This window comes from Panthera leo, chromosome D1 (genome assembly GCF_018350215.1).
Source record: "Panthera leo isolate Ple1 chromosome D1, P.leo_Ple1_pat1.1, whole genome shotgun sequence".
Taxonomy (NCBI): Eukaryota; Metazoa; Chordata; class Mammalia; order Carnivora; family Felidae; genus Panthera; species Panthera leo.
The window spans coordinates 54,342,274-54,369,753 of NC_056688.1; the positions used below are offsets into that span (position 1 = coordinate 54,342,274).

The window sequence follows — 27,480 nt, forward strand, 5'->3', positions numbered from 1 at the left end:
CGCTAGCAGATCCCAGTCCCTAGATACAGGCCTAAATGGGGCTAACAGAGAAGCTCAGCCATGCTGTGGTGGGACTTTTGTTCTTCATGCACATGGAAAATGTCTTTTTATTTTCAAGCTATTTAAAACAGATTCAAGAATGCTGATCTTGGTTCTTTTTAGCAAAACAAAGTAGGCTTATGATTGTTTAATATGCAAAATTGTGTTTACATTTTATTAACTGCAGTCAAACATTCATTTGCTGCGTATCTCTGCCACCTTCCAGCAACATGTCCAGGAGAGGTTCCTAGTCAAATGTGAGAAATAGACAAGCAAAGGTAATTAGATACTATTGTCTGATGACCCACAGAGGTTTTGGTCAGGGCAGGTAATCCAGTATGGAAGATCAGGAAAGATTTTCCTGCAGAACAAGAAACAACGTAGTTTCTCCTCTCAGATTGTTGGTGGAAGAAACAAACATACAAACCACAAAAAGTCATTCAGTGTGTGATTGTTACTAAAAAATATAGGTAAAGCCTAAGTTAGGGTACAAAGAGTCCAATAAATTTAGGGAGTTCAAGGAAAACCTGGGAGTAGAAATAGAGCTTGATCTGAAATTTGAAGAATGAAAAACTGGGCAAATCAGTGAGTTTGAGATTTAAAGCATCCTATGAGAAGTCATGTGTCCAAGGCAGCAAGACATAAAACATCATGGAATATTTAGGAAACTCCTGGTACGTCAGGGTAGCAAGAACATGGGGAAGAAGAAGTAAAGAGTGCCCTGCTGGAGATGTGATGAAGAGATAAAAAAGGCCTAGATGATGGAGTGATTTGTTAGTCATGCATAGGAATTCAGACTCTTACCCTGAAGATGATGATAAAAGCCCACTGATTGGTATTTTAACAGCAGACTAATGAGGTTTATGTTTCAGAAGACTTCATCTTGGCCTTCATTTGGAGGATATATGGAGGGGAAATGAATCTAGAGACTATGGAGACTCCCTGGAGAATTGCTGTAGTGATTTAGTGGGAGATGATTGCCTAAACAAGGAAGAAGGATCAGGTCTGAGATAATATCTTTAAGAGGTCAACTCAAGGAAGAGTTAATAATTTGTTAGATGTGAGAAATTAAAAGGGAGAAATTAGGAAAAATACCAGATTTTTGGTTTGAGTTACTGGATAGGTAATAGTACCAAATACAAGGCTAGGAGACACAAGAGAGGAATAGGTTAGGAAATAATGAGTTATCTTTGGAACATGTTGAATTTAAGGTATGAGAGGGACATTCCAAGAGGCCAAAGTAATTTATAGTATGAAAATCAGCATCAGTTCATCTTAACGCCTCCTAAGAAAAGAATAGATGGTAAAACCTTTCTCCATTTTATTAACAGACAAATTGATAACAATTACCCAGGTATTTTACATTAACCATTACTTAAACGATTCACTGCACTTGGTAGAATTTGAACTCAGAATCTTAATTCATCTGGTTTCTCTTGAACAGATCTCAAGATGAGTTTGTTGTATCTGATGAAAACCCAGATGAGAGTGAAGAAGACCCACCGTCTAATGATGACAGCGACACTGATTTCTGTAGCCGAAGACTGAGGCGACATCCTTCCCGGCCAATGAGGCAAAGCAGGCGTTTGCGGAGAAAGACCCCAAAGAAAAAGTACTCTGATGATGATGAAGAGGAGGAGTCTGAAGAGAATAGTAGAGACTCTGGTAAAAAAAAAAAAAAAAAAAAAAAAAAAAAAAATTGTGTTCTCATCACACCAACTCAGTAAATTCTTTTTTTTTTTTTAATTTTTTTTCAACGTTTTTTATTTATTTTTTGGGACAGAGAGAGACAGAGCATGAACGGGGGAGGGGCAGAGAGAGAGGGAGACACAGAATCGGAAACAGGCTCCAGGCTCCGAGCCATCAGCCCAGAGCCTGACGCGGGGCTCGAACTCACGGACCGCGAGATCGTGACCTGGCTGAAGTCGGACGCTTAACCGACTGCGCCACCCAGGCGCCCCCCAACTCAGTAAATTCTTATGATTTCTGGAGTTAAGAGTCCTTAAGATAAAACTCCATTCAACTGTAATATAAGCTTTCTGATGAAACTTTGAATTCTCTTCTTATGATTTAGTAACTAAACTTTTCACAGAAAGCACATAAAGCATATCTAAGAAAATGAATACAGATGGATATGTTAACCGCATACCAAATTCATTTAGGATTGTGATGAATTCTTCTGGCGCAAAGTGTTTCCATGCCTAGACTTATCTTCATAGTGTTTCTTTAGAATCATTCTCAAATAAGGTGAGAACATTTTACTCATATATCTAGCAGTTGGAAAGAGAAGGATCACCAGTTATTGCTAACATTTAAATCTCTATCAGTGATTCATTCATTTTTATAAATTAGCAGTAGTTGATGTTCTTATATTTTATGCTTATCCCTATTAACTGATTAAATAGTGACCAGTACAGTAGCTAAAAGAACAGATATGAGTCCTTTTTTTTTTTGTAGAATTGGCAGATAGGTAGCTGTCATCTCACTGAGGAAGTGTCACAACCGGGAAGGAGTATTACATCCTTGACCTGGCCGGGGTTGTGGGCTTTTCTGTTTCATACATCTTTTTTTCTAAACTTCTTGAGTAAATGGAGACATCTTGCCTCTTTATCAGTGATTATTTCCTAAGAACAGGGACATTTTCAAACATAACCACAGTATAATTATCAAAATCAGACATTTTAACATTGATATACGGCTATTATCTAATTAACAGTATACATTCAGATTTCATCAGATGTCCCAATATTACCCTTTAGATCAATTTTTTTTCCTAGTCCAGGGTCAAATCCAGGAGTACACTTTGCATTTATTCATGTCTCTAGTCTCCTTTAATCTAGAATATTCCTCAAACTTTGTCTTTATTGATCTCCACAGTTTTCAAGAATACACAGTAGTTAATTTGTAAAATGTTCCTCAGTCTAGAGTATTTTTCTTTCCTTGTGATTAGATTCAGTGTACACATTTTTCAGCAAGAATATCACAGAGCTAATATATGTTCTCTGGGTCTCCATTATTTTTCCCTTTATAATTAACAGTAATTAGTAGGAAGGCATTTTTGAGACCTTATATATGCCATTTCTTTTCAGATGTTTTACTCATAGGTTTAGCATTCATTAATGATTTCCTAGCTCCATCACTCTTTTTACCTTTGTTATTTGGTGTTCTGTAAGAAAGCACTTTCCCTTCTTCTCCATACATTTATTTCTTTATATCAGTATGTACTTGTGGATTCTTACTTTAGTCTGTAGATATAATATGTTACCATCCCTGTGCTGGTTCAGTTTGTCCCAGATTTGGCCAGTAGGACTCCTTCAAACTAAGGAGTCCTTTGCCATTTTGAAGCCAATTTGGAATTTGTTAGCACTCCTGAAAAACAGCTCTAACACAGTGTCATGGTTTCGTTTACTTATCAGAGATGGTAAGGACAGTGCTATTTAGCTACACTTTGGAAGTTTCTCCCTGTGCTATAGCTAGCAGATTTTATTTCCATGTGGAAAAAAGCCAAAAATATAACTCCAGTTCTGTACTTCTTTAGAACAGTCTCATCTAGGGTTAGATGGTTTAATCTGTGCAGTACATTCTGAAATTATTTAATCTGTGCCATACATCTGTACATACAGGAACAGCAGATTATCTTGAGGCAGAATAGTAACTGCCACCAAGAAGAGCAGCCATGTAGCTGACTGAGTAGCTCTAGGTTGAATGAGATATGGATCATATAAAACATCTTTTCATCTCAACCATTGGCTGCTAACAGGATACATTAGTGAGGTTGGGCATTAAAGACCCCTGTGCACTTATTCATACTGTTAGAAGGAAAATAAGAGACTTATAGGGACTCCTGGCTGGCTCATTAGGTAGAGAGTATGACTCTTGGTCACAGGGTTGTGAGTTCAAGCCCCATGTTGGGCATGAAGGCTGCTTTTAAAAAGAGAGAGATTTATTGGGGTGCCTGGGTGGCCCAGTCGGTTGAGCATCCAGCTTTGGCCCAGGTCATGATCTCGCAGTTCTTGGGTTCGAACCCTACATCAGGCTCTCTGATATCAGCCTGTTCAGCGCAGAGTCCGCTTCAGATCCTCTGTTCCTCTCTCTTTGCCCCTCCCCACACTTGTGCTCTCCCAAAGATAAATATTTAAAAAGAGAGAGGAGGGTCACCTGGGTGCCTCATTCAGTTAAGCGTCCAACTTTAGCTCAGGTCATGATCGCACAGTCCATGAGTTTGAGCCCCGCTTGGGATTCTGTGCTGACAGCTCAGAGCCTGGAACCTGCTTCGGATTCTGTCTCCCTCTCTCTCTGCCCCTCCCCCACTTGCGCTCTGTCGTCGTCTCTCTCAAAAATAAACATTAAAAAAAGAGAGAGGACTTACAATAACCGATTGATTTTAAAAATGTTACTACTGAACCTTAATAGCTTTATATTTTTATAACCTAAGCTAATTACATTTCTATTTAATAGACTTAAATTTTGTACTCGACTTCTTTTTCCTTTTTTTTTTTTTTTTTAACAGAAAGTGATTTTAGCGATGATTTTAGTGATGATTTTGTAGAAACTCGGCGAAGGCGGTCAAGGAGGAATCAGAAAAGACAAATTAACTACAAAGAAGATTCCGAAAGTGATGGTTCCCAGAAGAGTTTACGACGTGGTAAAGAAATCAGACGAGTTCACAAGCGCAGGCTTTCCAGCTCAGAGAGTGAAGGTAAGGAGTAGATCTCCAGTTTACAGAAGTTTGCACAAGGCAGAAGTAGAAGCTATAAAGTAAGGATTACAGTTCTGTACCATTTCATAGAAATTCAATATAGCCACTCAGATCTTTGAGACAAAAACCCGTTATTTTTTTGCTGGGTCACTTTTTATACTTTAAATAAATGATACTTGATAAGATACCAATTTTTAACATCTCCATTGTAATAATTAGATTTTTCATTGAAATAGAAGAGTCTCAGAAAATTATCTGAGCAAAATTTCTTTGGCTCCCCTAATTATTCACAGCCCTCATTTTGAAATAACCTCCTGTGCCCTGAATAACTGAAGAGCTTCAGATACAGGTTTTTGCTGTCTTTCCACCCTGACCATGAACTTCAGTTGGTAACTTTTATTTCTTAATAGTTTTTGCTGTGCTTTAGAGCAGCAGTGTAGGAAAAGCTCCAAAATATGAATTTGTGATATCCATTTAGTCTTATGGTTATTCCAGAGTGCTTCCCAAGTTCATTTTAAATTATTCTAATACCTATGCCCCTTTCTGCTTTGATTTATTTAATTCTCCATTATTTATCACCTATTTTGAAGATTTCAAAGATCCTTATCCATTAAGCTTGAGCCCAAGTCAGGAAAGAAAGGGAAAAAAAGTTTGGACATGAGAGGCTAAAGAAAGGAGGTAAACATCTGATTGTGTATATTTTTCTTCATGTGTCATTAAAGACAAACATACATTCAGTAATTCAACTTTAGAAAACACTTACTGCACTAGTCACTGTTATAGGCACTGGGACCAGAAGAGTGAATAGTCAAAACATCTCACTCCCGTGTGTAACTCTTTTAATTAGGGGCAGAGACAATAAACAAGATAAATAAGTAGAACCTGTCTTATATTAGGTGGCGATAAATGCTGTGGAGAAGAATAAAGGAGCAAGGGAAGTTGGGAGAGTAGCTGGGATCTCAGGGTACCATACGAACGCCTCGCTAAGACCACATTTGAGTCAAGACCTGACAAAATGTCAGGTGTGTGTCCTGCATTTATCTGAAAGAAGAGTGATGTAGTCAGAGCAACTAATGTGAAGGGCTGGAGGCAAGTCTGTGCCTGGCTTGTTGAGGGAACAAAGTCAGGGTGGTTGAAGGAGAATGAGTGAAGGGAAGAATAGCTTGAGATGATACAGATCAATGGGGTCAGATCATGAAGAGCGGTAGTCCGCCAACTATGGCCCACCTGTTTGTATAAATAAAGACTTTGTAAATCAAGTTTTATTGGAACAGCCACACCCATTGTTTCTTACATGTTATCTGTGGCTTCTTTTGTGTAAAGTTGAGTAGTTGTAATAGAGACTGTAGGGCCTGCCCCTTACAAAAAATAAAAATAAAAATTGCCAACCCTTGATGAGGAACAGTGCCATGCAGTTGAACTTTCTGCAGTGATGGAAATATTCTGTATCTGTGCTCTTCAGTATAGTAGCCACTGGCCTCATGTGGCTTTTGAGCACCTGAAATGTGACTGGTTTAACTGAGGAACTGAATTTTTAATTTTTATTTTATTTAGATTTAAAATAGCCACATGTGATTACTGGCTACCATATTGGATAGTACAGTAGGCCATTGTATAGTATAGACTTCAGATTTTATTCTGTGTGAGAGCAGAAATAATTGGAGGAGTTTGAGCAGAGCAGTGATTTGTGTTTTAATTTGCTATGGTAGCTGTGATATGAATAAATTTAAGGGGACAAGGACAGGATCTAGGAGACCAGTTAATAGGCCAGGTGAGAGATGATGGTGGGTGAGACTAGGGCAGCAGTAGTAAAGGGGTGAAAAGCAGTCAGATAATGGATATATTTTGAAGGTAGACTCAAAGGATATATTGTTGGGTTTGATGGCAGAAAGCAAGCAATCAAAAGATGACTGAGCGATTGCAGTCGAGTTGCCAGTAACTAAGATGGTGGAGACCAGAACAGTTCAGGTTTGAGGCAGAGGTTTAGGACCTTAGTTCTGGACACGTTAGGTTTCAGATGCCTGTCTAGAAATTGCACATAGGGATGCCTGGGTGGCTCAGTCAGTTAAGCATCCAACTCTTGATCTTAGCTTAGGTCTTGATCTCAGAGTCATGAGTTTAAGCCTCATGTTGGGCTCCACACTGGGTCTGAAGCTTACTTTAAAATTAATTAATTAATTAATTAATTAAAAAAATTCCAGCATAGATGTTGAGTAGGCAGGTTGATACATGAGTGTGGAATTTAGAGGTTGCCTAAAACAAATATGAGAGTCATCAGCATATAGATGCAAAGCTGTGAGATTAGATGAGACCACCAAGATGTAGGTACAGAAAAAGGAAAGAAGACCTTTCAGGACTATCAAGGACATTTAATAACATGAGTTAGGAGCTGTTAGCACAGTGTTTCAGATGCCCAGAGTTGGGTGGTCAGTTTAATCTTTCCTTATCAGTTTGTTTACATGACTCCATAATTTGAGGGCTAGTGGATAGTAATTTCTCCGTTTGTTACCCCCCCCCCCCATCTCCATTTAATTTAAGGGCCATGATTAAGTTATCTGGTTCTCCTCTTTCCTAAAATCTTAGTTAAAAAGCACACTGTGGATCATACCATGGATTGTTATAGACCTGTGAGGAGAGAGAAACCAGGGCAAGTTTGAAGGGAAATACAGATTTCTGAGCAAGTTTGAAAGCAGGACATGGGCTGACTATGGGGAGGAAAAGGAGAATTACTTCAATCTGTTATGGTTAACTGTGTCGATGGCTTAAATGTGCTGTTTATTCTAGAGAGCTATATGTCCAAGAACTCTGAAGATGATGAGCTAGCTAAAGAATCAAAGCGGTCAGTTCGAAAGCGGGGTCGAAGCACAGATGAATATTCAGAAGCAGATGAGGAAGAGGGCAAACCATCCCGAAAGCGGCTACACCGGATCGAGACAGATGAGGAGGAGAGTTGTGACAACGCTCATGGAGATGCAGATCAGCCTGCCCGTGACAACCAGCCCAGGGTCCTGCCCTCAGAACAAGAGAGCACCAAGAAGCCCTACCGGATAGACAGTGATGAGGAAGAGGACTTTGAAAATGTAGGCAAAGTGGGGAGCCCTTTGGACTATAGCTTAGTGGACTTGCCTTCCACCAATGGACAGAGTCCTGGCAAAGCCATTGAGAACTTGATTGGCAAGCCAACTGAGAAGCCTCAGACCCCCAAGGACAACAGCACAGCCAGTGCAAGCCTGGCCCCCAATGGGACAAGTGGTGGGCAGGAGGCAGGGGCACCAGAAGAGGAGGAAGATGAGCTTTTGAGAGTGACTGACCTTGTTGATTATGTCTGTAATAGTGAACAGTTATAAGACTTCTTTTCCATTTTTGTGCTAATTTATTCCACGGTAGCTCTCACACCAGCGGGCCAGTTATTAAAAGCTGTTTTATTTTTCCTAGAAAACTCCACTACAGAATGACTTTTTAGAAGAAAAATTTCAACAAACCCTGAAGTCTTTCTGTGAAGTGACCAGTTTTGAACTTTGAAGATAAATAATTGCTGTAAATTCCTTTTGATTTTCTTTTTCCAAGTTCATGGTCCTTGGTAATTTCATTCATGGAAAAAATCTTATTATAATAACAACAAAGATTTGTATATTTTTGACTTTATATTTCCTGAGCTCTCCTGACTTTGTGAAAAAGGGTGGATAAGAATGCATTCCGAATCTGTGAGGGCCCAAAACAGAATTAGGGGTGGGAGAAGGCACTTGTGCTTTAGCTTTTTCATATTAAATATATATTATATTTAAACATTCATGGCATAGATGATGATTAACAGACTGTTTAAAAGTTCAAGTCTGTGTTGTTGCAGTTTGAGAACTGTAGATAACATCATACATACATCATTTAGTAACAGCATCCATGATATCAGCTTGTTTACTATCAGAGATAACCACACTTAATAAAGAAGAGATGGAGAAAGTACCATCATTAAAAACTCTAACCTGAGTTTCTGTTATAGCGGAGTTCCTTGTTTAAAAAAAAAATCATCTGAAAAACATTTGTACAGTAAAATGTATAATGAAGCTTTGACAACCAGATTGTGCTAGCAGCAAATTTTTTTTAAACAGCTTTATGCAGTGGTGATGAGGTGGCCTCTAATCTAATATACTATCAACGAAGAGTTATTAGTGATATAAATGTGGTCTTTCTTTAGGCCCAGGTGGACTGTAAACTTTGCAGATAGTGTAACTCTGGTCTTCTGGCCACTTAATATTTAAATATCTGAAATAGCCCATTTTGAAAGAAATACATCTATACATAACATACATGAAGAGATGCTAAGCTGACAGCGATATTTTAGCACATTTGAAATGGGGAAAGGATTTTCAGGTGAATTTTAACTGGTCTATTCTTGCCCTTAGTATCTACTTCAAATTGAAGTCTACAAACAAAGCAGTTCCTTTGGGAGGTTTTTAGTTTGAGTTTTAGCATGTATGTGTGTGTATATGTGTGTGTGTATGTGTGTGCATTGGAATTTCCTATCTGCCTGGATATATTAGCAGGGTTTGAATGTAGTTTTGGCCTTTGGCCATTAGACTTCTATTAAAATTCATTAATAGTCACATGACCAACAGAGTTGATTGAGAACCGCCAATATACTTAATAGGCATGACATCCATTTCAAACATCTCAATGCTTTAATGAAAGATGAGCCCTTTGTTTCAAGAAAAAAGGGGTTTATAACTAAATATCTAACATGTAATTGACACTAAAATATGAACTTTGTCTTATTACTGTTACAGCTGTAAAATTTCAGGCAGAGCCATAAATAACATTGTATAAAGTGTAGCACTTGTGATTAAACCTTGCCTGTCAAATTCTGAAACCTTCAGCCATTACTTCTGTGAATACTTTTGCCCCGGGATTTGGGTTTTTCTGTTCCAGTGTTGTGTCTGTTGCCGGCAACAGACACACATATCTGCTGCTGGCCCAAGGAACTTTGTTAATTTTTCTTTCCAAATTAAGCATTATATGTGCTAGTCAGTGTATAGTAAAGCACTTCTCTTTTTTATTATTAAAAAGCTGGCATTAGACTTGCATTATAAATACCTCTCTAGAAACTTTATACTCCTTTTCCTTCCTCAACAGGTGTTGCCCTGAAGTCTTATCTTTTGGCCTTGAAAGTTTATAGCTGTTGTTTTTCATTTGTTGGTTCTTTTGTTTGTTTTGTTTCACTTTAGTTCTGTAGTACCTGCCCATTAATATTTTTGCTTTGATTCTAGCAATGTATATGTATCTGTATAAAAAATAAAATAATGAAAGCAGCCTAAAAATAGGATGCACCAATAGCATGTGGTTCCAAGCAAGTTGTGATTTTTATTTTGAGACAATGTTCCACTGGAAGGGAGGGAAGGGCTTAACATTTACAGACAGTAGAGCAGGGTTATGTAAGGAACCATACTCACTTACCAGGCCTCGTTTCTAGCCAGGTTTGTTCATTTATTTGAAAGTCAGTTAAGAATGTTAGCCTTTTTAACTGTCTAACAGGCAGGCAATACAAGAATTCCTACTAGTGCAAGGTAAGTGGTTAGAATGTGCAGGTGGCCTCTCCTGCCATTCTTCCTCTACCATTTTAGTCCTGCAGCTGGGTAAAGCCACTACTGTGTAGAAATTCCCATGTACCCTGTCTCTACCTCTGGACACACCAGCTCCTGCTTCCACCACTCTATAGTTAAGCAAGTGATAAGAAGTGTTCGATGGGTAGATTATTTATTTTACAGGATGCCTAATGTGAAATAAGGAGTTATATTTACCCTTCTCCTGCAGAGTAAAAGGTCATTGTTAGAGCAAAGACGGAGTATTCAATTTAGCATAGTTCCACTGACATGGGTTATGATACCACTTTTGCTGCCTATTAATTTACCGAACTTGAATTAAATGTTTGTGAACTTGATAGTGAATGTCTGCCTGCTAACCTTACATTCTGATTAAGCCAATTAACTGTTTCATCTACAAAGACTGCAGAAGCCTCTGATACTTATAAGTTATTATGCAGACAGATTAATTGTGGGCGGTTAAATGTTGAACAGTTCAAAAACAGTTCTGCTGCTTGGTGACTAGATTTAGTCCCTCATGGAGTCTTGTGTTCGCTGAAATGTTACCTGAACATGCTTTGAAGAAGTTAAAAAAAATTTTTTAGGAAAAAGTCATTGTTCTGTATCCAAAGATATAATTCAGTCATTAGGAACTGGACAGAGTATAAGCAAGTGGCTCATTTGAGTTTAGAACATCCTGGATCCTTAGAGTACTAACCGCGGATTTAGATTCATCATAGCTGCTATATAATAGAGCCCTTTAATACTTTCATCTTTTTTAAATACAGATGGACTCCCAATGTCAAACTCCACAATCTATAGCGCGTGTATTAAGGGGAGATGCTGTTTAGTACTCAGGATATTTCGTTTGCAATTTCCGTAAAGGTTTGAAAACTAGCCAAATTTTCACAAAGCAGAAGCTTTCAAGTAAAATATGTGAAAGGAAATCAGGCTGAAAATACACATTTTGGTTTTGTAGACTTGTGTTGACAAAATAGTGTTTAGTGTAAAACATTCTCCGTTGTTGGCACATTATTAGAGAATGATGGCAGAGATATTTTCAAGAGTATACCTGATAATACTGAGGTTGGGTTTCCTTGACACATCTCTTTCCAGCTGGTCAAGGTTGCAGATGCAGAGAAGAAAGAGGAGTTGCATTTAGAATAAATTCATGTCTACTGATAGTCTTTTTTTTTTTTTTTTTTTTAATATGACCTGCCAAAGAACCAAGGACTTCGAATGCTAAAGACGTTGTTGAAAAAAACAATTTTTAAACAAGTTAATTTTAAAAGGATATTATAAGCTCCAGTTTTCACTTTTGGGTTGATAGGACCCATCCCTATTATAATATGCATTTGAACAAAGTATACGTATTAAAAATATATATAGGCGTGTACTTATTTAGAGGTAAAATGGTGGGGAAATGTCACCGATTTTTAAATGGGATTGATGGAATTTACTTTGTCATAAAGAATGCCTTTTTAGCTTATGTTTGTGGGGTTAAGAGTTGTTAACCATTAGCTAGTTCTACCATATCACTGAAAGGAACACAGTGAATCTGTAAGTCTAATATTTAGAAAAAGTGAACTGTACCCTTCAACAACACAGTGGAACAGGCCCATGATTGCCTCACAGCTATAGAACACGTATTCAAAGACCCAGATCTTTTTTTTAATAGAATATACATACATGTATGTATATATATATATATATAAGTTAATATGTATATACATACTTTAGATGTTAGCAGAAATGAAAAGTGAGTTTCAAATCATTAATTGACATTGTAAAAAGACATAAGACAAATAATTGTAACTGATGTGGAATTATGAACATTTAATTGCAGAAAGTCTAGAGAAACATAGTGAAGTTTCTCTTCTTGGTTTGACATTCTAAAAAAATATTCCTGGTTCTCTAAGAAATAAGAATGCCAAGACTGCATATCTGCTGTAATCTATCTAGTCCTCTGCTTAATATTGTTCTTAAACTTTGTTAGAATAAAATCCATTCCTATTTTATCCACCATTCCCAGTGTGTACCTGTAAACCTACTTTGGAAGTGGCAATTCATCTGCTGATTTTCTTATTTTTATACCAATCCTGAAAGACAAGGCCCTTTGCTATCAATGTATTTAAGCTGGGTTATTATATGTACACTTAATAGTCTGTTTTTGGAATATTTCACTTCAACTTAAATGATAATTTAACATTTTTTGAGTGCCAAGAATTGCTAAGTAACTATGTAACATATACTGAGGAGTCATTCCCCAGCAAGCAAGCAGTCTTCATAAGCCAAACTGTAGTGTGCTTGGTATATAACCACTTTAGATTGTAAACTCAATGCTTCTTTTTTTACTCAGATAAACCCTCTCAGAAATTGGTTAGAATAGGTTTACATGAATGGATTTTGTCCTTCATTCTGGTCATGTAAGCTCAATTTTTTTTTTCATTTTATATTTACACCATTTCTTTCTGGAAAATGCTGCAAACCCCAATTCTGGCACATTGTCATTTCAGTTAAGGAAAATGTTATTTTAATTTTAATAACTTTTAAGATATAACGATCCTATGCATAAGTTATACGAGAGGGCATAACAAATTATTAGATGAGTAGAAATTTATTAATTAAGCTCCTTAGACATTTTGAATGAGGAAAAAACATTTAAAGGAACTACATTTGTGTTTTTTGCCAAACCGGTACAAGCTAGTATATGCACTAAGGACCGAGTGACCTGCCTTGTTCATTTTGCCACTGGATGATGTAAGTTAAGAATGGAATTGTTAACCCTAATTATATATTTTCTTGACTTTCATCGCTTTCTAAAGAAACCTAATTTAAGTGTTTGGGGTTTTGTTTGACCTGTATTTATTGAGTTCTGGTCATAGACCCGGAGCTGCCTGTCATGCTTATGGATGGCCAGAACAGTCATTGGGATACTTAATGGCTCAAGGCCTTCTGAATCATTTAACTTATTTTGTATGTTGCAAAAAAAAAAAAAGTTTATTTTGCTTGAGAGTCACATTTTTTATATAACTGTACAGCTTTTAAGGGATGGGAGGTGGAAAAATACCCTAAAATAGGATGTAGATTTTTACAATTGTGTTTATGCTAGAACATCTACAGGTGCATTATGTAATTAAACCTAAAATTGTTTAAAAATTTGTGCCATGGTCTTTTTCATTTTCCTGCCCTTTAGCAGAGTTGGTGCATGTCAATACTGCTATGTGGACAAGCCTTGAAATTAGGCTAATAACCCTTGTCTCCAAAGCTTTAAGAACATTGCATGAAAATTATACACAAACACATATACACATACACATATACACACACACACACAAGTAGACATGCACACACAGATCTAGTTTAGTGTAAATGAATTTTCAATTTCAGAACAGCTATCATAGCCTCAATTGGGCAGTTAACAGCATATTATAGTGCGTGGTTTTCGTGATGCCTAACTAGGGTATTCTCAATGTTGGTCTGGTGTTTTGTTCTCTTAGCAAAGTAGCTTCTTGATAATGGTATCTGAATTGTAGCTTGCCCAAACCCGTCAGGAGGTTCTGTGTACACCTTCAAAGGGACTGTCCCGTGCTGGGATGGGTGGAGTGGGTTGGGGCAAAGCTCGGTTTCTTTTCAATCTGTAAAAGAAGGAAAACCTAGAATTGTTTGATTTGGTGGTTATTCAGTAGACTTAATTCCACAGGAGTATTTGTCTGCTGGAAGGGATATCAGATTAAATTCCAATTCTCTCCACATTTGATGAAACATATTTTTGAAATCTTGTAGAGTTGCTGATTCTAGCATTCTTTTACATGGCACATTTTACCACAACTTTCATTAAGACACCAGTACTTTTTGCTATCTGATAATTTTACCATTCTAATAACTCACCTTTATAGCACAAATGTATTCTCATAAAGAATTAAATTCGTCTAGGTGTGTCATAATTTCTATCTAAACTACCTTACTCTATTGTCAGCTAACATGGGGTTGTCGGTTTCTTTGCTATCATCATCCATTCAGAGGTGATGCCTGGGAATCATGAATTTCTAGGTGAAGAATACAAATTCCAGATAAGAATTTGTAAATGGTATATGTTAAATTTTCATTTTGGTTTTAAAGTAATAGTAGCTGGGATTCGGGGAGCGTTTGATCAAAATGCCTCTTGGATTTTCAGACATGCTTATATGAAATGCTTTATTTTCCTATGCATAAAAAAAATTATTCCTGGAATAGGTTCTCAGAATGCTTTATTTTGTTTCTAGGAGATGAGAGCTAAAGCAGAAGCTCCGAGATTAGCATAATACTGTTGAGAGGTAATCAGGAACGTGCTGTTTTAGTCAAATAGGGGAAACTGACGTGCTCTCTGCCACATATAATGTACTGCATGTGTGTGTGGGTGGGGGGGGAGATTTGAAAACTGGAAATGTGATTCCAATAATGCACAAAGTAAATTTTGTGCATAGAAAATATGGGAATTCCTGGTAGCTTAAAGCTTCAGGGGTTAACTGCAGTGTATGAACACCTAGTGTGTTAGAATTGCAGTGCATAGTTGTTTAAATATAATATTCCTTGTAAGTGACAACCAAAATATGTTGTGGCTGGTGCCAATTATTTTTTGTTAATGAAATGTTCAATGTCTCACTACAGTCTGATCAGAACTCTTGGTGTTATAAGCCAGGCCTAAAGCTATTTTATAGCTCTTGGCCTAATTGTGTAACTTTTTCTTTCAAAATGTTTTATTATAATACTTCTGTCATTTCTTTCACTTAATATATGTCAATTGTCATAATAAAAAATTTAAATAATTTGATGTATTTAGCATGATGTGTTTGCAGACTTAGTTTATTTTAAACTTCGTGGCACATAAAAAGTTAAGAATTTTCAATAATACTTGATGAAGGCTGAAATTTTTTGTCATCTAAGGAACAGGTGAATTGTTCTCTACAATCTAGAAAGTAAATTTACAAATATCAATTTCCCCAAAGTAATTTTTTTGAGAGAGAGAGAGAGAATCCCAAAAGGGGCAGAGAGAGGGAGGGAGAAAGGGAGAGAAATGTGGGGCTCACCTGAAGGGGGGGCGGGGACTCATGCTCACCTGATGTGGGACTCCAACTCATGAACCGTGAGATCATGAACTGAGCTGAAGTCAGATGCTTAACAACTGATCCACCCAGGTGCCCCCCCAGAGTAATTTTTAAAGCTGTATGCCAGCTAGGTGAACTATAGGTATTAGGAGGCCATCTATCGAAAGAGTTCTATCTTTAGCCTCTGGAGAACTGACACATTAGAGAGGCCTTGGACTTGTTCTGTGTGGTACTCTGGGAGCACAGAACTAGACCAGAGGGCAAAAGCCATAAGGCAAAAGCTTTCATTTATTCTATGGGAAATTTTTTTTACAGAGTTCTGTAATAACTTTGGGAGTGAATTTTCACCAGTAGGGGATGTTTGGGTTTCGGCTGCACTGTCACTTGGCAGGAGTGTAAGTTCAACACATCTGAAAAGTGGTTAGACCAGATGACTTGAAGGGGCCCTTCCAACAATCCTGAGTATGAGTCTCCTCTACAAATGTTGATTTGATAAATTTTCCTAATTAATTCTCAGGTATAGCAAGATTGCCAGTGAATGGTGAACTCTCTTTTTTCTTTCTTTTTTTTTTTTTTTTAGCAACTAGTGGAATTCATCATTATTTACAATTCTGATTAAAAATACTGATTAACTGGGGCACCTGGCTAGCTGAGGTGGAACATGCAACTCTTGATCTTGGGGTATGAATTCAAGCTCTACTTTGGGCACAGAGATTACTTTAAAAAATTACTGAGCAATTTTTAGGCAAAGCAGTTTTTAAATCAGAATTTCACATAATGGAATGAAAGATGATCTATGCTGGCAAGAAATGACCAGCTGCAATGTTTCTCAGTGGTTTATTTGAAAATTTCACTTAAACACAGTTCAGTGGAGGTGACAGTGCTGTGGCAGCCTTGAGAGAATTTAAAGGAGTCTGCTGGAGTCTACTGAATCCAGAGAATGGCTATCAGCCCACACCTCTTTCGGATTATGAGACCAGAGGATGTAGAAGAGTTCTTGTCTTATAAAACCAAGAATTGGTGTACTATGCTGGGACCATTTAGTACAGGCACAATTATAAAAAATAATGAGAATATTCTAGTGAAACTAAATTAAGTGTTGGGTGAAATGAATGCCTGTCTCATTTTGACTCGTTAATGACTTTTCATGAGCTCTTTAAGGACCTACAAGTCTAAATGAAAATCAAAGAGAAAGAACACTCTAAGGGGATGTGACCTAATATTTGCAGCATTATTTTAGAACATAAAGTCATATCCAAATGAAAGGTTAACTAGGAACCTACTAGTTCACAGTATAGGCCACCTATAGCTTCCTTGTTGTTCCTCTTGCCCGTTTCAGAGCTACTTTATCCACACTCAAGCACTCGTCCTTCTCTCCAGCATGTCTCCAAGGAGGAGGCGTCTCCTGTTTTTGTCACATCCCTTCTGTGTCCCTCATCTGGCCCCTTCCCTCTTGCCTCCCACGGGTCCTCACATCTCAGTGCTCTCTCTCTGATCTCCACCTCTCTATACTCCTTTCTATGCAAACCTCTATCCTGGAAAACAGAAGTACCACCCTGTCTGTCTTCCATCCACTCTGCCTCTCAGTTATTTCTTATTTGACTGCCAGTCTTTAAAACAAACAGAAGACTTGCTGAAATGTCAGAAATTCCTAAAAGAAACTCTGGGAAATCAGCAGGCTTCTCAGCAGCATACTTGGACTCCAACATTAGGAACAACTGTTACAGGTAGCTGAAACTTAAAACAGGGGAGATGTTCTTGCCTTTCCCTGCAATTGTTTTGTATCTTTCTGTTGAAATGTCTATTTTCTTTTCTCTTTGGCATTACTGCCTTCTAGTAGGATACCACTAATTGCACCATGGACTCATGCAATCAAATAGCTCTTACTCTATTTAAAAAAAAAAAAAAGAGGAAGCACTTGATTAATGATGTTAGAACCTGATTAGAACCTGTGCTGTCTCGAGTTTAAAGTAAATTTTCTAGGGGCGCCTGGGTGGCTCAGTCAGTTAAGCGGCCGACTTCGGCTCAGGTCATGATCTCATGGTCCGTGAGCTCGAGCCCCGCTTCGGGCTCTGTGCTGACAGCTCAGAGCCTGGAGCCTGTTTCAGATTCTGTGTCTCCCTCTCTCTGACCCTCCCCCGTTCATGCTCTGTCTCTCTCTGTCTCAAAAATAAATAAACGTTAAAAAAAAATTTTTTTTAAGTTTTCTATATTTCAAGGCTAGTTTTTTCCCTCCCAAGGATGAATTTTGATGGTAACGAGGGTTTACCAACAATGAAGAGAGAAGCAAGCTGGCTCAATTCTGGAAAATTGGAAAGTTGGCTTCAGATTCAGACTGATCCAGAAGGCAGGGCTGGAGTTTTAGCTGGGAGATGTTGTAAGCAGAATCAGGATAGTGCCAAAGAGACATGGACCCACAACCAGAAAAGGCATATGAGAGAGGAAGAGAAGGCTAGGAATCCGTCTTTGTAATGATTGTCCTCTCAGAGACACAGCCACTTCTAATAATCTGGATGTGCTTATGCAGTGGCTTCCAAAAGTTCTTGTAAATTTCATTTAAAAACCATTCTTCTTGTTTTTTTTAATTGAGATATAATTCACATGCCATAAATTTCACCATTTCAAGATGTACAATTTAATGGTCTTTAATATATTCACAAGGTTGTCTCCACCCCCAAAAGAAACCCAATATATTACTAGCTCAGTATTACTATTCACCATTCTCCCCTTCCCCTCAGACCCTGGCAACCACTAATCTACTGTCTGTAAGGATTTGCCTATTCTGGACATTTTATATAAATGGAATCATAATATGTGAGCTTTTTTGTCTGACTTCTTTCATTTAGCATGTTTTCATGACTTCATGGTTTTTTTTTTTTTAATTTTATTTCATAGTTTATTTATTTTGAGAGAGAGAGTTGGGGGCAGGGGAGGGGAAGCAGAGAGAAAGGAAGACAGAGAATCCCAAGCAGGCTCCGCGCTGACCACACGGAGCCTGATACAGGGCTTGAACTCATGAACCTGAGCCAAGATCTAAAGTTGGAAACTTAACCGACTGAGCTACCCAGGCGTCCTGACTTTATCTATGTTTTAGTATGAATCAGTACTTCATTCCTTTTTATGGATGAACAATATTCTACTACATTGTTTATGCATCCATTTTGTTTATCTTCAGCAGTTGATGGATATTTGGATTGTTTCCACTCTGAATATTGTACTCCAATATTCTTCTCAAATATTGGAGTACAGGTTTTTGTGTGGAAATGTTTTCAGTTCTCTTACATATCTGGGAATTAAATTGCTACATTATATGGTAACTCTTGTTTCACGTTTTCAGGAACTGCTGAACTGTTTATACGGTATCTGTATCTTTTTACCTTCCCACTGGCAATGCAGGAGGGTTCCAGTTTCTCCACATCAGAGAACACTTATGATTCAGTCTTTTATTATTATTATTATTATAGCCATCCTACTGGCTATGAAGTAGTTTCTCACTGTGGTTTTGAGTTGCATTTCCTAGATGATTAGTGATATTGAGCATCTCTCCTGTGCTTTTTGGCCAATTGTTTAACTTCTTTTCAGAAACATCTGTTCAGATCCTTTGCCCATTTTTTAAATGGGGTTATCTGTATTTTTGTTCTTCAGTTATGAGTCCTTTCTATATACCAACCCTTACCAAATACATGACTTGCAAATATTTTCTTCGGTTCTTCAACTTGTCTTTTTACTTTCTTGATGGTGCCCTTTGACACAAAAGTTGTTAATTTTGGTGATGTCCAATTTGGGTTTTTGTTTGTTTGTTTGTTTACTCATGCTTTGGATGTCATACCTAAGAAACTGTTGCCTAATGCAATGTCACAAAAATTTATGTTTTATAGGTTTAGCTCTTAAGTTTAGGTGATTGGCCCATTCTGAATTGTTTTTGTATAAGGGGTCAGAGATCTGAATTCATTCTTTTGCATGTGGCTATCTAGTTGTACCAGCACCATTTGTTGAAAAAGCTGTTCTTTCCCTCATTGGATTCCCTTGGCATCCTTGTCAAAACACAGTGGGCCAGAAATGTATGGGTTTACTTCTGGACTCTTAATTTTATTCCACTGATCTATACAGCTATCCTTATGCCAGTACTACACAGTCTGGATTACTGTAATTTTGTAGGAAGGGGCGCATGGGTGGCTCAGTCAGTTAAGCATCCGACTCAGGTTATGATCTTGTGGTTCGTGGGTTCAAGCCCCACGTCGGGCTCTGTGCTGATGGCTTGGAGCCTGGAGCCTGCTTGGGATTCTGTGTCTCCCTCTCTCTCTGCCCCTCCCCTGTTCATGCTCTGTCTCTCTTTTTATTACTAAAAAGTAATAGTTTAATTACTATTAAACAATAGTAATTGTTTTTCCATCTACTGTTTGAACTTAAAATAGGCAAGGGCTATCTGCTCTCAATCCTCAATGCCTAGCAAAATGCCTTATATATTTAATTCATTTAAAAATAAATATCACTTCTCTGGGGCACCTGGGTGGCTCAGTCGGTTGAGCATCGACTTTGGCCAGGTCATGATCTCACAGTTCGTGGGTTTGAGCCCCACATCGGGCTCTGTGCTGACAGCTCAGAGTCTGGAGCCTGCTTCTGATTCTGTGTCTCCCTCTCTCTCTGCCTTTCCCCCACTCACACTCTGTCCATCTCTCTCTCAAAAATAAATTTAAAGGAACATTAAAAAATTTTTTTAAAATAAAAATAAATCTCACTTATTCACCTAATCACAGGTAGAAGTGGTATTGTTACCATTTTACAGATGAGAAAACCAAGGCTCACAGATTAAGTATTTTTCTAAGATTATTCTATTACACTTCTTTTAATGCAAAGGCATAGATAATAACCCCACTAAGCTTGCATGTTTATAAGAAAGCGCTCAGCCTCACTGTTTCTTGGGTAAGAAGTTACTAGTCATCCCAACGAGCCATTTCAGGTTTCTGTCTGAAAACCATTAACAACAGAGAAGGCCAATTCTCTTAAGTCCTAGAGTTTCTCCCATTATTAGCCTTTTTAAATAAAGTTTTTTCCTTTATTGATAATTTATATATGCTTATAGTAGACAGAGAAGAGTAAGACAAATTAAATAGTCACATCGCCACCACTCAGAAATAACCACTCAAAATGTTAGTGCATTTCTCTTCGGTATTTTTTATTTGCAGATTAAAAAAAATTAAGATCTTTCTGAATAAAGGTCCTTCATAATAAATTAGTCAGTTTATAGAACCAAATAAAACACCCCATTATCTCTAAAAGCCAGATGACCCAGGCATGCGGGAAGCTTTAACAATAAAGAGCACACTCTGCTCCTTGGTCAGCATCAGCCCTGAGGGGACATGGAAGGTTTTCAGTAGAGAAAGGCAATGGCAGCTGAGGACCCCGCCTCACCGGCCCTAGACCCTAATAGGTTAGTTTGAAACTCATTGTTTCTTAAATTGCTACCTCTGGTCAGCAGATCTCTGCCACCGAATGTTGTAACATGAGCTGCTTTCTTCAGTTTAGGTCACTTTTTCATTCAGACTCATTCTGGCATCCGAAACAATGTCTGCTGATGTGAAGTGATGCCCTGTGTGATTTCTACTAGCTATACATTTAAAAAAGGGACCTTAGTGGTTTGTTAAAAAAAGGGCATCACTGCCTGAACTCACTTCCTGGGCCTGTTCCAAGATTTCCCATCTTCCCTGATAATCCTTGCCCTGCAAGTGAAGGACAAAGAAGGAAACTGAAATGAACCTTACAACCTTAATGTTAACCTTCTTCTGAAAACCCTGTACACGGTGGGAGACTATGTTGCCTGGCACCTTGGTGTGTAAGCAATAGGAGTTGTGAAGCATTATTAAGTGGATTAACTTCTCAAACCATATGTTTGAAAAATCAATGGGATAGGAGCAATTCCTATTTTTTGTTTTTGTTTTTGTTTTTTTGAGAGAGACAGAGTGAGTGGGGGAGGGGCAGAGAGAGAGAGAGAGACAGACAGACAGACAGACAGAATCTGAAGCAGGCTCCAGGCTCTCAGCTGTGTCAGCATAGAGCCCAATGCAGGACTTGAGCTCACGAGCCATGAGATCATGACCTGAGCCGAAGTCGGACACTTAACTGAGCCACCCGGGTGCCCCAGAAGCAATTATTTCATTTCATTTTATTATTATTATTAATGTTTATTTACTTTTTAAAAAAAAAACTTTTTTGGGGGGCGCCTGGGTGGCTCAGTCGGTTAAGCAGCCGACTTCAGCTCAGGTCATGATCTCGCGGTCCGTGAGTTCGAGCCCCGCTTCGGGCTCTGTGCTGACAGCTCAGAGCCTGGAGCTTGTTTCAGATTCTGTGTCTCCCTCTCTCTGACCCTCCCCTGTTCATGCTCTGTCTCTCTCTGTCTCAAAAATAAATAAACATTTAAAAAAAAAGAAAAAAAGAAAAAAAACCTTTTTTTTAATGTTTATTTTTGACAGAGAGAGAGAGACAGAGCATGAGTGGGGGAGGGACAGAGAGAGAGGGAGACACAGAATCTGAAACAGGCTCCAGGCTCTGAGCTGTCAGCACAGAGCTCAACGCGGGGCTCGAACTCACAGAACTCACAAACCGTGAGATCATGACCTGAGCTAAAGTCAGTTGCTCAACTGACTGAGCCACCCAGGTGCCCCTGTTTGCTTATTTACTTTTTGAGAGAGTGAGAGAGTGTGGGGGGAGGGAAGGTGGGGGGGAGACGCAGAAAGAGAAAGAGACACAGAATGTGAAGCAGGCTCCAGGCGCTGAGCTATCAGCACAGAGCCCCATGCAGGTCTTGAACTCATGAACCCAGAGATCATGACCTGAGCTGAAGTTAGACGCTTAGTTGACGCAATTCCTTTTAAAGTTAAAAGCCCGTGATAGATAGGTGTCACAACAAATGTAAGTACCTGGGCTAGCACAGAATACAAAATCACTACTCTAATTTGTTTTCTCACTTTATCATTTTTACTTTCTCTGTAGTTTTTTTTTTCCTGATTCATGTTTTTTCCTCATCTATTTAATTTTACTTATCTTTCTGTTTATTCATATTCATCACCCATTACCTTATAAAAGTTACCTTTTGCTCACATGTGGCATTGTCCATGTATGTTAACAGAGACCTTCTCAAATTCTTAAATTCAGGAATATCACCATAGCGTGTATCGTACCTTCTCCTCCAACCACCCCGTCCCCTGCCAAAGGAAACCCAACACAGTGAAGTATAATTTTCTGAGAGTGGAAAGGTACCTTAAGTCATGGTAAGAGGCAAGAAAGCTAAGTTGAGTACAAGTTCAGGGCAGTCAGCTAGGCTCATTCATCATCCCACCGTCGTTTTAGCAAATTGTTACAGATTTGAGGGATAATTGGTGGCAAGTCATTCATGAATGCCAAGCGCTTGCTATATACATGGCCCTTCCCAGCCCATCTTGGCCGACTTTCCAGCCCCACCATGCCATCATGTGCCACACACAAATTCTTGCAGTTCCTCAAACACTACATGCTCCTTCCTATCTTTGTGCAATGAAATGGAATTACCTCTACGTATGCTTTTATCTTTGAACTCCTCATCTTCAAGACGCAACTCAAACATCATGTTCTCCTAGAAGTTCTCTGGATTCTCACGAAGGGCAATCCCACGGTACTTGGTGCAGACTTCAATACAGCACCTACCACATAAGAATATAATTCTTATGTCTCTTCCCCAAAGACGATGAGGCCTCTGGGTTCAGCAAACAGTTTGGATGCTCTTATAGTGGCTTAACACAGAGAGGACCTGAATGCACAATAGTGGAGGAGAAATGAGGGGTCAGATTCATGAGACAGGAGTTAAGAGGTGACAGAACTTGGTTGATTGGAGGCAGTAAAATGAAGTGCGCAGGCTTTGCTGCCCAACAGCATAGATTGTAAATCAAGCTCTGCCACTTAGTAGGTATAGACTTGGGCAAGTTACTTCACCCTGACTTGTTTTCTTATCTGTAAAACAGGAATCATGATAGTATATATTTCCTAGGGCTGCTATGAAGACTGATACACATAAATTGCTTGGAACAGTGAGTACCTATCATACAGTAAGCCCTCCATAAATGTTAGTTGCTGGTTTTGTTCCTATTATAATTAATAATTATAAATTAGAATTAATTATTATTACTGAATATGAAGAGTGAGGGAGAATAAGGTCATACGGATATAGATTCAAGGTTTCTAACTTGAGCACCTAAACGTAAGGTGGTATTTTTCCATATAATAAGACGCTAGAGAAACAGCAGAGTTGAATGAGAAGATGGTAAATTCAAATTTTTATTAATACTATTTTTTAGAGCAATTTTAGGTTCACAACAAAATTGAGCAGATGGTACACAGATTTCCTAGTACTCCCCCAGTCATGTCTCACCTCCCTCATTATCAACATTCCCCACCACAGACGTACATTTGTTGCAACCGATGAACTCTCACTGAGGCACATCATTGTCACTCAAAGTCCATAGTTTACAAGTTCAATTTTTGATAAGCTGAATGAGAAGGGTCTGTGGAACCCCCAAATGGAGATGTCTAGCAGGCTGCAGGATGCAAAAGTCTATGGTTCAAGAGAGTTTTGGGATGGAGATAGAGATTGGGGAGTTACCTACACAGGGTAGTTCAAACCATGGGCATGGGTAAGTTTGCCAAGTCAAGTGTATAAGGAGAAGCACAGTGACTAAAGTCTATTCAAGGTTCTTTCTCACTTCTCTTTAGCTAATCTATCCGTTATTGCTAAAACTTAGTGACTTAAAATAACAAATATTATCTCACAGTTTCTGTGGGTCAAGAACCTGGACCATTTAGCTGGGTGTTTCTGCCTCAAAGTCTCTCCCAAAGCTGTAGTCAAGGTGGCAGCCAAGGGTGCAGGTATTCCATGGCAGATCATACTACAAAGTTCATTTATAAAGAAAAAGAGGGGCACCTGGGTGGCTCAGTCAGTTAAGCATCCAACTTCAGCTCATGTCATGATCTCACAGTTGGTGAGTTTGAGCCCCGCATTGGGCTCTCTCCTGTCAGCATGGAGCCTGCTTCAGATCCTCTGTCCTCCTCTTTCTCTGTCCCTTGCCTGCTTGTGTTCTCTCTCTCTCCCTCTCTCAAAAATAAATATTAAAAAAAAAAAAAAAGAAAAAAGAAAAAGAAAAACCCAGCAGACCCTACCTGTTGTCACTCTCTGTAACTTCCAAGGCTAGGTTAGAAGAGGCATGCAGCTTCTATCAGTCTCTTTTTTGGGACTCTCCACTTCAAATCCCAGCTACCATGCTGTGAGGAAGCTCAGGCCCCATGGAGACGCTATTTAAAGGTATTCCAGGGGCGCCTGGGTGGCTCAGTAGGTTACGCGTCTGACTTCGGCTCAGGTCATGATCTCATGGTCGGTGAGTTCGAGCCCCGCGTCGGGCTCTGGGCTGATGGCTCAGAGCCTGGAGCCTGCTTCCGATTCTGTGTCTCCCTCTCTCTCTGCCCCTCCCCCGTTCATGCTCTGTCTCTCTCTGTCTCAAAAATAAATAAACGTTAAAAAAAAAAATTTAAAGGTATTCGAGCTGATAGCTCCCTCTGAGGTCCCAGTCATGAGCCACAATGTGTCAGATACTAGTATGGAAGGCTGGAGGTCTCAGAAGATAGCCAGTCCTGGTACACACTTTAGTAGTTTTCCTTCTTTCAACTCTATCACTTATTCAAGAGCCACATACCCCCTGCCTCTTTTTTTCCAGAGAAAGGGAGTGTGTGTATGTAAGCAGGGGAGAGGGGCAAAGGGAGAGGGAGAGAGAATCTTAAGCAAGCTTCACAGTCAGGACAGAGCCCAACACAGGACTCAATCCCACGACCTTGGGATCAGGACCCAAGCTGAGATCAAGAGTACAATGGTCAACCAACTGAGCCACAAAGGCACCCCAAGAGTCTTAAGAGTACATATCAAGGGTATGATCCTAGTAAGAATGGATTTATATCAAGGGTATGATCCTAGTAAGAATGGATTTATAGGAAGCTTAATTCTTACTATCGCCAAAAGGCAGGAACATCTTTATACCTCTCTGCCAACTAGTTCTAAAAGGTGATGGTTTGTAGTGAAGACATTAAGCTTGACATTAAAAGGCAGGAATTTAATTTCTAGCTGCATACTAGTAATGTAGACCGCAGCAAATCACTTAATTGCTCTGATCTTCAGTTTTCTCATCTATACAGTGGGCATAATAGCAGCCACCTTGCATACATCACAGAATTATTATAAAGACCAAAAGAGAGAATGGGTGAGAGCATTCTTCTGACAAGTAAAACAGTATACATATGTGAGACTTAAGTGTCTACTTTTATTACTTATAGGGATTTATATAGGAAGTAAAGGAACAAATCCTGCCCTTCTTTAAATTCTTGGTGATATGCTTCCCTTTGATGTACATATGCTTGGATACTTCCTCTGAGACTGTCACTGTAACAGGTGAAGAGTTCCTTGTCATAGCTAAGATCCCTTTTCTTCAGTCATTAACTTGAATAAAATGTTTTGCTGTGAGACAATCCCCCCTTTTTTTAGTATTTTTTAAAAAAATATTTACTTATTTTTGAGAGAGAGAGAAACAGAGTGCCAGCGGGGAAGGGGCAGAAAGAGAGGGAGACACAGAAGCTGGAGATAGGCTCCAGGCTCTGAGCTGTCCACACAGAGCCAGACGCCAGGCTCCAACTTACGAACTGTGCGATCGTGATCTGAACCGAAGTCAGTCACTTAACCGACTGAGCCACGCAGGTGCCCAGAGACAACTGCTTTTTAACGACACTATAAAAACTATGTCAAGTTGATATGAAATTATTATACAGGTTTTAGCCAATTTTCTCTCTGCATGATTTGGGGGATTCTGTTTCTGAGCAAAGCACTGACTGTTTTACTATATAGCCAACCGCGTGCAGCTGTCCCAGGAACCCTGAAATTCTCCATTTCCTGTATTAGATTGTTAGCTACTCTCAAAGCTTACTTTTCCTCCTGGATTCTCCATCTTGGAGAAATGAACCAGCATCCAATCACTTAGCCTGGAAATCATCCTTGGCTTCTTTTCTTCATCCATCCTCTTCTTCATTTTCACCACCTTCTTTCCCTCAGTCTCCCTCCAGATTCTGAGGACTTCACCTTTGTAATAGCTCTAGACTCTATTCCATTTCCATTCTTACTGCTACTCTCTCACCTATACTATAGCAACAACTTCCTAATACTCTCCCTGCTCAGAGTGCCCCTCCTCTAGTCTTGCTACCAACAAACGAATCCCAGTTTAAAAAAATCGAACACGGGGCGCCTGGGTGGCTCAGTCGGTTAAGCGGCCGACTTCAGCTCGGGTCATGATCTCGCGGTCTGTGAGTTCGAGCCCCGCGTCAGGCTCTGTGCTGACGGCTCAGAGCCTGGAGCCTGTTTCGGATTCTGTGTCTCCTTCTCTCTGACCCTCCCCTGTTCATGCTCTGTCTCTGTCTCAAAAATAAATAAATGTTTAAAAAAAAAAAATCGAACACTCCTCTAGTCAACAGATAGAAATACAGCTACTCCACATGTCTGCCCATCCAGCCTCAACAGTGCTACAGCACAGGTATGATCATACTGATTTTACAGGCAAGAAAAGTTTGGCCTAGAGACTGACTTCCTTGAATTCCACTAGGTCTCTCACGGCTAAAGTCTTGCTCTTCAGTTTAATGCCTCAGGCCTCCTATTTGTAAAACTGGATCAACAGTCACTTTCCCATATAATTGGCATAAAGAGGAAATGAAATAATACTGGGAAAGTGCCTGGAACAGTGCCTGGCACCTAACACTCAGTTACCTTTTGCTATTATTCTGATTACAGTTTTCATTGTTCTTGTTACTTCGTTCTTCAGTGCCTAACAAAGAAATAAAGCAAGAGTTTCAAATCCGAAGTACTAATTCTTTTCCCCTTAGCGCCCCATCTCCTCTCTGACCCAGCCAACTCTTTGCCCAGAGTTAATTACCAATTTGGGCTCGTTTGCCTGCCTGAGACTGGGCGGGGGACACGCAGCTCCCGCACAGGGGCAGCTTCAGGACCCAGAGTGACGTCGGGGGCGCG

General features: G+C 39.2%; 1 protein-coding gene and 1 long non-coding RNA gene across 5 annotated transcripts in view; one reads left to right on the forward strand and one right to left on the reverse strand.

The window, feature by feature from the left end:
- The window catches only part of RSF1 (remodeling and spacing factor 1), a 158,400-nt gene extending 145,056 nt beyond the window's left edge, over positions 1-13,344 (forward strand). For all 4 annotated transcript variants that reach the window (XM_042904468.1, XM_042904470.1, XM_042904469.1 and 1 more), the window contains 3 exons: positions 1,484-1,704; positions 4,550-4,738; positions 7,523-13,344. In XM_042904468.1, the coding sequence (XP_042760402.1) occupies positions 1,484-1,704; positions 4,550-4,738; positions 7,523-8,085 (973 nt within the window). In that variant the 3' untranslated portion in view covers positions 8,086-13,344. The remainder of the gene's footprint in view (positions 1-1,483; positions 1,705-4,549; positions 4,739-7,522) is intronic.
- Positions 1,616-26,683, reverse strand: LOC122199424. Its single transcript, XR_006193504.1, has 4 exons — positions 26,390-26,683; positions 22,944-23,074; positions 2,189-2,309; positions 1,616-1,701 (listed from the first exon to the last, which is right to left on the reverse strand). It is a non-coding gene; the product is annotated as an uncharacterized LOC122199424 (long non-coding RNA).
- Positions 26,684-27,480: the final 797 nt, after the last annotated feature.